Source organism: Lissotriton helveticus, chromosome 1_1, assembly GCF_964261635.1.
Source record: "Lissotriton helveticus chromosome 1_1, aLisHel1.1, whole genome shotgun sequence".
Taxonomy (NCBI): Eukaryota; Metazoa; Chordata; class Amphibia; order Caudata; family Salamandridae; genus Lissotriton; species Lissotriton helveticus.
The window spans coordinates 281,072,112-281,084,922 of NC_136057.1; the positions used below are offsets into that span (position 1 = coordinate 281,072,112).

The 12,811-nt window shown below is 47.2% G+C and overlaps 1 protein-coding gene across 1 annotated transcript in view; it reads left to right on the top strand.

Moving 5' to 3' along the window:
• The window catches only part of LOC144794735 (hemagglutinin/amebocyte aggregation factor-like), a 196,519-nt gene that overhangs the window by 24,077 nt on the left and 159,631 nt on the right, over positions 1–12,811 (top strand). The window contains exon 2 of the mRNA XM_078668194.1: positions 4,695–4,794. Coding sequence (XP_078524320.1) covers positions 4,695–4,794 — 100 coding nt within the window. The remainder of the gene's footprint in view (positions 1–4,694; positions 4,795–12,811) is intronic.

The following is a 12,811-nucleotide window of genomic DNA, read 5'->3' on the forward strand; positions in this document are numbered from 1 at the left end:
CCAAATTTTTGTATTACATTTTTTTTTTTAGGGGGCAGGCCCTGGGGGATGGGTTTCCCAGGGCCAATAAATTAGAAAAAGAAGGGGGAGCACACAGCCTCCCTTCTTAAAGAAATAAATAAAATAAAAGACCGGCATTACGCCGGGGGCCACACCCTCTCCTTTCAGCATTCTGGAAACGTGCCCCTGGCGTGTTTGCAGATGGGGAACGAATTCCCCTTGAATACTGGGGGTCCCTGGGGGCCAACTAACCCACCAGGAGCCTCCAGTATGCGCCAGGGGGCTGTGTTGCAGAGAGGTGTTCTGAGGCTACGCACCTTTTTACACCTCTCTGCAACGCAGCTCTGTGGCGCTTAATGGAGGTAACTGGTGGGCTAGTTGCACCCCAGAGACCCTCAGGATTCAAGGGGACTTAATCCCCCAACAGTGGTGAAGGGAGGGGGCGGGGCCTGAGGTGACATTTGTACAAACATTACCTGTGGCGCGTTTTAAGTTGGGGAATTAATTCCTCTTCAATCTAGAAGACCCCTGGGGGCCAACTAGCCCACCAGGTACCTCCAGTAAGCGCCAAAGAGCTGCGTTGCAGTGTTGTTAAAAGGGGCGTGGTCTCTGAATACCTCTCTGCAATGCAGCTCCCTGGCGCATACTGGAGGTACCTGGTGGACTAGTTGGCCCCCAGGGACCCTCAGGATGGAAGAGGAATTAATTCCCCAACTTAAAATGTGCCACAGGGCGTGTTTGCACACATGTCACCTCAGGCCCCGCCCCCTCCCTTCACCACTGTGCAAACGCGCCCGTGGCGCGTTTTAAGGTGGGGGATTAACTCCCCTTGAATCCTGAGGGTCCCTGAGGGCCAACTAGCCCACCACGTACCTCCAGTAAGCGCCACGGAGCTGCGTTGCAGAGTGCTGTAAAAAGAGGCGTGGCCTCTGAACACTTCTCTGCAACGCAGCTTTCTGGCGCATACTGGAGGTACCTGGTGGGCTAGTTAGCCCCCAGGGACCCTCAGGATTGAGGAGGAATTAATTCTTCAACTTAAAACGCGCCACAGGGCGTGCTTGCAGACGTGTCACCTCAGGCCACGCCCCATTCCTTCACAATTGTGCAAACGCGCCCCATGGCGTGTTGTAAGTTGGGGAATTAGTTCTCTTTCAATACTGAGGGTCCCTAAGGGCCAACTAGACCAACAGGTATCTCCAGTATGCACCAGGGAGCTGCGCTGCAGACAGGTGATCAGAGTCCACGCCCCTTTTTACACCTCTCTGCAACGCAGATCTGTGGCGCTTACTGGAGGTACCTAGTGGGCTTGTTTGACCCTAGTGACCCTTAGGATTCAAGGGGACTTAATCTCTCAATTTAGAACGTCCACTGGGTGCGTTTACACAGTGGTGAAGGGAGGGGACGGGGCCTGAGGTGACGTGTGCAAACATGCCCTGTGGCGCGTTTTAAGTTGGGGAAATAATTCCCCTTCAATCCAGAGGGACCCTGGCGGCCAACTAGCCCACCAGGTGCTTCCAGTAAGCGCCACTGCGCTGCGTTGCAGAGAGGTGGTGCATGCCGTGCCCCTTTTTACACTTCTCTGCAATGGCGCTTACTGGAGGTACCTAGTGGGCTAATTTGACCCTAGGGACCCTCAGGATTCCAGGGGACCTAATCTCCCAACTTAAAACGGCCACAGGGCGTGTTTACACAGTTGGGGAAGGGAGGGGACTGGGCCTGAGGTGACGTGTGCAAACACGCACTGTGGCGCGTTTTAAGTTGGGGAAATAATTCCCCTTCAATTGTGAGGGACCCTGGGGGCAAACTAGCCCACCAGGTGCTTCCAGTAACCACCACTGCGCTGCGTTGCAAAGAGGTGGTCCAGGATGTGCCCCTTTTTACACCTCTGTGCATTGCATCTCCTTGGCGCTTACTGGAGGTACCTATTGTTCTAGTTGGACCCCCGGGACCCTCAGGATTCAAGGGGACTTAATTCCCCAACTTAAAATGTGCCACAGGGCGTGTTTGCACACATGCCACCTTAGGCCCCCCTCCCTTCACCAGTGTGCAAATGCACCCGTGGTGCATTTTAAGAGGTAGTTTTAATCCCCCTGCCCTATTATATACTAGGGGCTTACAGAGGAGGTCATGCTAATCACAGGGGAAGCCCAACGCATAGTGTTCCCTAGTGTATGTAGGTGTTTTAACTGTATTCTAAGCGTCTTTTACCATAGCTCTGGCTCTAGGACTGGTCAGTCAGAGTCAGTTACCACCAGTACCCATCTGAAAAAGTTGAGGGAACAGGATGATTTTGCAACAATGCCGCTTTCTCCTCCTCTGTTTGTTCTTTCTACACGTCTTCCTTCTTCCTGCACTTTTTGTCTTTGAGGATTTCTGTTGCTTCTTTCTGCATTTCTTTTTCTTCTTTCTGTGTGTTTTTTCTTCACATGTCCTACCTCTGTAGGCATAGTTAGAAACTAGCATTTGAAAAACCTTTGAAATTCACTGAAAAAAGCATAGGTTTCAGGCACGTTATAGTTGCAAATTAGCATTTAAAAAAACTTTGAAATTCACTGAAAAAACCATAGGTTTCAAACACGTTGTAGTTAGGAATTAGCATTTAAAAACCTTAAAAATTCACTGAAAAAAAATAGGTTTCAGGGGCGTTAAAGTTAGTTGGACATTTCACTCGTACAAAACCATTGAAATTCCCCTGTTATTGTTAGTTCAGCTATACAACTCGCGCGCCCGCAATGCACTGAAGCTTTTGCAGTGCCCCTAGCTTTGAAGTAGCACTCCACGAAGGCATGTTTAACAAAACCATTTATTCAGGAAAACGGCAGCCATAAATCCAATTGATGTCTTTCCAGTAAGCGGTATGCCGGGAGTAGAAGTACCAATTCTTCCGTTCCGGTACAGCCACGTATTTACCAACAATGTTTATTCCTGCCAATATTTATTATTTCGACAGCCCTCCAGTGGGCCTCAGATTACAATGTCTGATTTCCTTTCCTTGAAACCTTCGTGCTGCATAGGAGCTGCAGTTTATTAACCGGCCCCACAGACATTGTCCAGTTGTGAGTAGCGGTGCATACTTCCACGGCAGGAACCGCTGTGTAATTAAATCTTCAAAAGAAAGCCTCAAGCTTTGAAGTACCACTCCACAAAGGCATGTTTGACAAAACCATTTATTCAGGAAAACGGCAGCCATAAATAATGAAATATTGGCAGGAATAAACATTGTTGGTAAATACGTGGCTGTACCGGAACGGAAGAATTGGGACTTCTACTCCCGGCATACCGCTTACTGGAAAGCGATTGCCAAAAGGGTACAAAAGGTGGTGGTCTGTTTATTTATCGTCTGAGACATCACTGTATATAATTCTGTCACCTTGCGCCGTTCACGCTGTTCATCCCTTTCACTTGCGTCGTCACCTTTCACTTATACACATCTCCTTGTCACCAAGTGCTTCTTGGGTTGTTGCATGATTTTTTCTTGTACAGTGCTGCTTCCAACTGTATTTCCATGTGTAAATATCTCTAAAAATTGGTGAATTACAAGCCATGTACTAACTAACTGAGCCTCCTTGTTTCCTTCATATGTAATGTTTTTTACATGCATAACCTAATTGCCTGTGAATTTGTTACCTATTGGGACATCGTGTTCTATATATCAGCAACGCTTACGTCACAAGCGATAGGAATCCATGCGTTAGCTGGAAAACAGTGTGATTATTGCTGGAAATCCAGCGATAATCACACTGCAATCAGAAAAACCTTGCTGATAGGGCAGGGTGATCTTAGCCCTGCAATCCACCTCCCATTGGATTACATGGCTAAGTCAGGTTACAAGTAGTCATTAGGAAAGTAGCGTTAACTGTGGTTAGCGCTACTTAACGCTCTGCTTGTTTGCGTGCAGCTTGATAATTGGAGAAATGTCGGTTAGCGACATTTCTCCAGTTATTTTGGCATGGAATGCCCACTTTGCATCTCATTAGAGATGCAAAGCTGGGCGTTGTTATAAGGGGCGCTAAATCAGTAAAACACACGATAGCTTGTCTTTGCTGATAAGGCGATAAAATCATCGCCGCTTTTCGGCCGAAAACAGCGATAATTTTATAGTGCCGTCTTGGTAATATGCCCCGTAGTTCTTTGCTGGTGATGGAATATGGAGACTGAGACATCCCCATCCATCGAACAATGCCCCCCCAAAAACAGTGCAGTAGAAGAAAGGCTCTATTATATTGACATGAAAAGCGGGTGAGTTGAAGAAGAGAAGGGTGCAGGGAGAGAAGGAGAGGTTGCATATATAATGTTATACAACAGTTACATTATTTAAGGGAGCAGGGAGAAGTTAGAAGTCCCATACATGATGTTACAGGATGGTGAAATTATTTAGGAAGCAGGGAGAGGAGAGATTGCCTACATAATATTATATGTTAGTGACCACTGGCAAGGTACAGGAATAGGCCGTAAAATGTGATTACCAAGACATACAGACATCCCTTCGGCGTCAGCCTCTTAATGTTTCACAATGGAATCACCTCATGCTTATCAGTGGAGCTCTTCTGCCTCACCCGCCTCATGGGTAAGGCAAGGGCACAAGGCTGATGCCTAGAAGTGGGCAGGGAACTTAGCTACCTTCCACATCCAAAAAAACAAAATGCAAAATTCCTTGGCACATAGTCCAGTAACTCTGTTTTCATTTTATCTAGAGGAGAGCGAATATAAATTGGACTCTCGATGGCTGAATGGCTACGACCAGCCACTGTTTTTTACTTGCCCGGGTCAGGATTCGATCAGCTCAATAATAAGGTATGATTAATGCATCACCTAAATGTTTGTTGTTAATATCATCATTGACATTGCTGTAATGTACTCCATAGTCACTCTGCATTGTTCTTCTGATTGTTGCTTAATCCCTCCCCTATGTCTGGTATCTTTCCTGCCATGTTTCACAAGGTTTCTCTTCTTCCGCCTCTGAGGAAACACAGGGGCATATTTACAAGCCCCTAGCGCTACTGGAACGTCACTTTTTATGACATTCCTGTGGCGATATGGGCTTCGCCTTATTTACAAGGCAGCGTTAAGCCACTTAAGGTGGCTTAATGCTGCCTTGTAAATAAGGCTCCCTTTCACGCTATGCTTAGCGTGAAATGGGAGGGCATTGGGTGTTGCTGTGGGCATTCCACCGCAAAACTGCAGAAAGGTTCTCCTTGCTACTTATAAACAATACTTTTTTTTATGGTGTTTTGCAACTTTTGTGTATGCTGCATTACGCAGCTCACATAGAAGTTACAAAACAGCATTTAAAGATTGTTTATGTGCAGGAAGGGGGACATTCCTGCACATAAGCAATCTTCAAAGGCACGCAGACACCCTTGCACTATGGTGCAAGAGTGCCTGTGTTGGCACTAGGCTGCTAAGTGTAGCGCCAGTGCAGGAGGAAACACAGGGCTGCACCAGATTCTTGTAAATATGGTGCAGCCCTGCGTTTCTGAAGTGGCGGAGTGGGGTGTTAAGGCAGGAAGGCTTATGCCTCACTCACCCACTTCCCTTTTAAATATGTCCCACAGATCTAGTATTACTTATTTTTCACCCAGCATAGCCCAACAACCAGATTCTACTAAAACTGGCCTGCTGCTGCTGTCATTCTATGCACTAGTGATTGGCGCATCGCACAGCCTCGCACCATGGTGCAGAGGTGAATGTGCTCTTTCTGGCATAGGTTTCTAGTGCAAATTCCCATATCTAGACAAACATAGAAGGATCCAGTGGACAAGACATGTGATATGCACTTCAGCACACATACAATGCATTGTTTTTGGAGAAATAAACACATTTCGATTTGTTAACACTTGCTTCAAGTCGGTGTTACTTTTAAACACAAAACCTGATCTGGCTACCTTAGAGGATCTAAGTTTGCATTAAAACCTATTGGTTTTTGTGCTCATCTGTCCCAGTAATGCCTCCTTGCCGAAATCCAACACAGTGCAGCACATAACAGTATTTTTGTGCTGAGAATAAGGCATGTTTCCAGCACAAAACTCCTTTGGTTTTACTTACCAGTAACAAATATCCTTAATCACTTTGCATTGCTTTGCGTTGTTACAAGCCTTAAGTAAATCTGTGCCAAAATATTTTCCCTCTATGATTTCAGTTGTCACCTTCTTATCTCTTTCCTTCCCTTTCTTTAAAATATCACTCAGTGAACTTTGCATCAACACCTCATCTGCTTTATTGACTCAAGGTCTCCCCTTTCCCTTGTAATGCATTAGGTTTGAACCCTTAGCTATGGGCACCTAGAAGGTTAATTTAACATGATGTTTTGGAAGTTTGAAGACACACCGGCTTTGCTCTTTCAAACTCTGTGTTCATTATGTAGGAACCTGGCAAATTCACATCCATGTTTGTTTCTTATCACTTGACACCCCTGTGTACCACACATGTAAAGAAGAGATGCTGCAGTTGTCACAAACACCAGGGGCCCTATAATGTAGAGGGCACAGTTTCCTGTTTGCGACCAGCGCACCTTAAAACAGGTGGACCAGGTGCAAACGGAAAGTGTGCCCTATTACATGGAATGCACAGCCACAAACACGCACTGCCCTTGGGGCAGCGCATTCCTGTGAAAAACGGAGCGGCTCCTTTGAAGCAGCTCCTTGTGTTCCGTGTTCCCCCTCCAGAGGACTGCCATCAGGGATCACTGTTTAGATGGTGCACTATCAGTGCACCTCCTGAGAGCTTCTTTGCCCCTATTCCGTGTCTGTAATACGGCGTGAGCGCAGAGACAAAGGGATTCAATAGTGTGCATGGGGCACACTCCATGGAAATGAGGGAACGCCCCCTGAAGATAAAGGGCATCTGCGTTCCCTTCTGTAATACCAAAGTGCCTCGCTGGCACTTAAGTAATGTGGCCCCAGTTAGGTTAATACAGCGATTTCCATAGAGGCTCTTTATCTCTCCTCATAAACCTTTTTAAATTCAGGCCATGTTTCCTAATTATCCCTCTGCTGCTGCTGTAGTACAGAAAACAATAGCTTTGTCATTTTTAGGTTTCGCCTGCACAGTGCTTGAGAAATCTATTGTTTTTAATATAAACTTAAAATGGGGCTTTCAGCCCACCTCCTCTCCTTCTGGCTTCTCATAGGTTCCTGTGCGTGCCACTTCCTTTTCCTCCATTTCTATAGGCTGTAGCATATTGTCCTGCATTTCCCAATGCTTGTTCCTCGTATGCTTCTCTTAGCACTTTCCCGTACCCGAAATGCTGTTAACATCCGCTTTGATGGAACTATTTTTTATGAAGTTTTGCCTCTTTTTGCTTTTTACTCTTGCGTCATATTTATATAACAAATTATAACTGGAGAGATTAAGTGATTTGCATAGAAACAAAGGATATTGGCCCACGGTGACTAGAACCAGGATCCCCAGCTCTGGCCGCTGTGCCACACCCTCTTCACTCCCATGTGTTTTTTCTTCTTCTTCCGGTTTGATGTTTTATGACTAAGCAATTACTTCCTCTCCATAGTGCTATAAAGCCGTAATCCCGCCTTCGGAATTGCTGTATTTCCCATGACAGAGAGGCTAGTCTGTAGCAGGCTATGTTTAATCTGTGAGCAAGATCTCACGTTTTTTCCAAGATGAGTCGCTTTAAAAACACAGTGACACCTTTTCTTTCCTTTGTTACACTTGGATGCGCAGGCCGTGAGTGTGCCAGTGATTCATGAGTGGCTTAGCAGCTGATCCCCGTCAGCTGGAAGCTTTACACCCAAATAAAAACAGACTCGACATGTTTCCGACTGGCATCCATATTTTTAAAGGCTGTCCTAGCACCAGTGCTTTAAGTGAGCCGGGTCTCACCGCTGCTGAGCACCAGCAGATTTTTAAAGGTGGCCTCAAAACGTGTCTCTGTCGGGCTCTGTCTTGTGCACAGGCACAGGCTGTCAATTTTTTTCTGAACTGCAGTGACAGCAGGCTCATCGATGTGGCGTGCTCACACTGATCACTTCTCACTATTGGAGAAGTTACGGCATGACGTCATGCCAGGGTAGCGTTGTAGGGGAAGGGAAATCCTTTAAAGAGAGTCATTTTCTCTCTAGAGTTCCCATCTATTTTTGAAACTCAGAAGCAGCAACATTCTCGTGGTGTTACCAGGGCTTTAAGTGGAAGCTTTTTCAATATTATATACAAGCCATAGTGGCTGCTTATTTATCTTATGCAACTTACAACCATTGACAAAGCCAATAGGACTGACCTGTTGTAGGTATGATGTTACTACTTGTTGAATCATATATCTGGATGCAATGACAGAAACAGCACAAGCATTTACAATGCAATGGTCTCGGCATTATTAAAGGTAGAGCTATTGGCATTGCTCATGACATTTAAAAAAAAAATTTTAAAACATAAATAAATGGTATTGTCATTTACAATGGCAATAGGTGAGCATTAGAGAGTAGTAAAGAGTATTCGGGGACACAGAGCCACACACACAGAAAGCCACACACACACAGCAAACCCCACACACAGCCAGCCACACACACACAGCCAGCCAGCCACACACACAGCGAACCCCACACAAAGCCAGCCAGCCACACACACACAGCCAGCCAGCCACACACACACAGCCAGCCAGCCACACACACACATCCAGCCACACACACACAGCCAGCCACACACACACAGCCAGCCACACACACACAGCCAGCCACACACACACAGCCAGCCGCACACACAGCGAACCCCACACACAGCCAGTCAGCCACACACACACAGCCAGCCAGCCACACACACAGCCAGCCACACACACACAGCCAGCCAGCAACGCACAGCCACACACGCACAGCCACACACACACAGCCAGCCACACACGCACAGCCAGCCAGCCACACACAGCCAGCCAGCCAGCCACGCACAGCCAGCCAGCCACACACGCACAGCCAGCCAGCCTCACACACAGCCAGCCAGCCACACACACAGCCAGCCACGCACACACAGCCAGCCACGCACACACAGCCAGCCACGCACACACAGCCAGCCACGCACACACAGCCAGCCACGCACACACTGCCAGCCACACACACTGCCAGCCACACACACTGCCAGCCACACACACACAGCCAGCCACACACACAGCCAGCCACAAACACACAGCCAGCCACACACACACAGCCAGCCACACACACACAGCCAGCCACACACACAGCCAGGCACACACACACACACAGACAGCCACACACACACACACAGCCAGCCACACAGACACACACACACACAGCCAGCCACACACACACACACGCACAGCCACACATGCACAGCCACACACGCACAGCCACACACACTCAGCCAGCCACACACACTCAGCCAGCCACACACACTCAGCCAGCCACACACACTCAGCCAGCCACACACACTCAGCCAGCCAGCCACACACACTCAGCCAGCCAGCCACACACACTCAGCCAGCCACACACACACACTCAGCCAGCCACACACACTCAGCCAGCCAGCCACACACACTCAGCCAGCCAGCCAGCCACACACTCAGCCAGCCAGCCACACACTCAGCCAGCCAGCCACACACACGCACAGCCACACATGCACAGCCACACACGCACAGCCACACACACTCAGCCAGCCACACACACTCAGCCAGCCACACACACTCAGCCAGCCACACACACTCAGCCAGCCACACACACTCAGCCAGCCAGCCACACACACTCAGCCAGCCAGCCACACACACTCAGCCAGCCACACACACACACTCAGCCAGCCACACACACTCAGCCAGCCAGCCACACACACTCAGCCAGCCAGCCAGCCACACACTCAGCCAGCCAGCCACACACTCAGCCAGCCAGCCACACACACAGCCAGCCGCACACACAGCCAGCCACACACACAGCCAGCCACACACACACACACACAGCCACACACACACAGCCACACACACACAGCCACACACACACAGCCACACACACAGACAGAGCCACAGACACACACACACACAGACAGAGCCACACACACAGACAGAGCCACAAACGGCCCTGCCGTTGACTATTTCCAATACTAAATCAATTAGCAGGCAGCCTTATATTCCAGGAAGACGCACACTCACCGGGCTATAAGCAAAAGACCCCTCATCCCCCAAAGCAGAATGAAACAGGCTGCATAGGGTGCATGAAAGGGCGCATGAATCGGGCTGCGGCTCTGCCTTCAAGAGGGGGGAAGCGAGCTGCAGCCGGCCCTGGAGAACTTCGGACGCGCAGAAAAGTCATTGTGCGAGCTCTTCGGGACTTTCAAATCTAACTCTATGCGTGTCGGCAAAATATCCACGCTCCCTCCACTGTCCCAGGCCCGGGTTTGTGTTACTGACTGGGGTGCGTGTTGCAGAAATACCAACGCTCCCCCCACAGCCCCAGGTTCCTGTTATGTTATGTTAGACTGGAGCTTTGACTATGGATTTCTCGATTTTACAGCAATCAACTCGAGCAAATACCGCGGCTATTTCTGCAGATCGATTTTCCATACAAAAGGCCCCAGACTGGCTGTAAAATAGTGAGAACCTAAAAAGTGCTGTTTTAACTAAGACTGTTTTCGATCAATATCAGAAAACCTGCCTTACATAGGATACTTCTCATGAAATTCAAAAGCCTGTTTTCTTTTACCTTTTCTTTTAGCCACAAAAAAATACAAAATAACCACAATATCAAAGTGGTATTTAAAGGGTCTTTGAAAAATAATGTCTACATGGAAAATTTATATACCCTGGACATATATCTTTTTTTTGCCCTCTGCTTGTTTCTGCCCCTACATTTATGTTGGGCTAAGTCGCGGGCGGTTTGACGCGGTTTTACAAATATTTCATTTATGTAAATTAAAAAAAAAGCACGCATATTTCACTTACTGCACTCTGCTTATCTCTCTTCATACTCGCAAACTATAGGCGTGTTTTTATATAATTCACTAATGAACGCAAACATCAAATACTACTTAATACATGAAAGTATTTATGAATACATTGGCCTTTTTTGCTATATAATTTTCATAATATTTGAATTGCATAGAAATACTAGAATAAACTGGAGACGAATTACGGCCACTAAAACGATCAAATTAACCGCAGATAACTTTTTCCCAGGCATTTACGTGCAGTGGAAATCCACTGACAGCTTTGTTTGTTTTCGTGTTGTATTGATATGGTGATTTTTATAGACTTAGCCCGAATGAAGGCAAATCATTTATATTTATATGTATTTACAAATGCCCTTACGTAAATCTCTGCAATACTGGACATTAAATATATGTGTTATATGTAACTGCCGCTATATATCAGGTATCACGAAATGCAACTATATATCGGGAGAGAGAAAAATACAGCATTCAGATACTTTAGTGTTCCGCAAAGATTGACGTAGGTTAAGGTCTCATGGTGAGATTGTGATCTCAGGGTGGGAGTGGTGTCAAGTTGAGAGAGAATGGTTTCAGGGTGTTGGGCATTTATGGAAGATGCGGAAGTTACAGTGTGAGAGTTTGGTATAGAAATGTGAGGTATGATGCTGCCATACCGGGTGTTTTATAAGGATATGGAGTTCAGTTTGGTGGGGTGTAGTCTCAAGCACAGGATTAGTGTCCAGCTGGAAAAGTCTGATCTTAGAATATATGTGTTGGATGTCTTGTCATCATATGATATGTGGTCATATGGAGCTGCAATCTAGTCTCGGGCTTGGGGAAGGGTATTAAGATAAGGAAGTTTAATATGAGGGTGTCAAAGAGTGTTGTTTATTGTGGGAGTGTTTCATTGCTTCGTAGGCTGCAGAGTTTGGTCAGAGTCTAAGCTGGGGGGAGGGGGGTAGGGGGGAGGTGGTGATAAGTTTTTAATTGTGCTCTAAGGCCCCCGTAATAGAGGGGAAATTATCTAATGGTTCGTGGTCCTGCCCCTTGTGTTGTCCGGTGTTTTTGTTTGGGGTTGCGATCTCAGTATGGACTCGACTCGGTGCACTTCAAAGAGAGTGTTAGAAGCACTTACCTCTCAGGCAGAACATCCCGCACGGCTGTGCAGAGAGCGGTGGAGACGAGCCACGAGAAGGAGTTGGTGCTTCATTCCTGTCTTTCCGCGATAAAAGAGTTGATAAAAGGTTTTGCGATACCATTCGCAGTATGTATCTTTTCTGCAGCAAATGTTCTTCTTTTAAAAATATTTCAAATAAAAGTGAATGTTTCCTGGCTTCTTGGATGACGCATACTAGAGCCGCCTTTTGCACTTTTCAGACTACATTCAAAATGTGTATGTCTTACTGCCCAGTTTGTACTTCGCTTGCTGCGAGCGTCATCATTATGGTGCGCATGGAACCTTTTAGTGTGGTTTCCATGACGAGCGCTACCTCAGGGGGTCTTGAGAAGGTTCTCAGCGCGACCGCCTGAGTGTACTCGACCATCTGAGGTGGTTTTGTTTGCTGCCAGATATTTATTTCCAACTAAGTTATTTCCTTCGAAAACCACTGTGAGGAAGCACAATACACCTGCACGTGCTCAAAAATAGTAAGACACTAACTGAAAGTGACTTCGTGAGTGCCCGGCTTGCGTAGATTTGTCGGTCCCGTGCGCCTGGATTCGGTTCACAGGAAATAAACCACGTCTTTCTATTAGTTCTCTAGTCTGTTAAGTAGAGAGAACGCTGTGCAGTCACGCCGCCCATTAAAGAAGAGAGAAAAACCAAAGGTGATGATGGACGGAGCGTTGACAATACAAACACTCACCCCCAGTCAACTGATCTGGGTTTAATCCATCACCGTTCTTTAGCTCACTCCGCCACCCCAGTTCAGACATG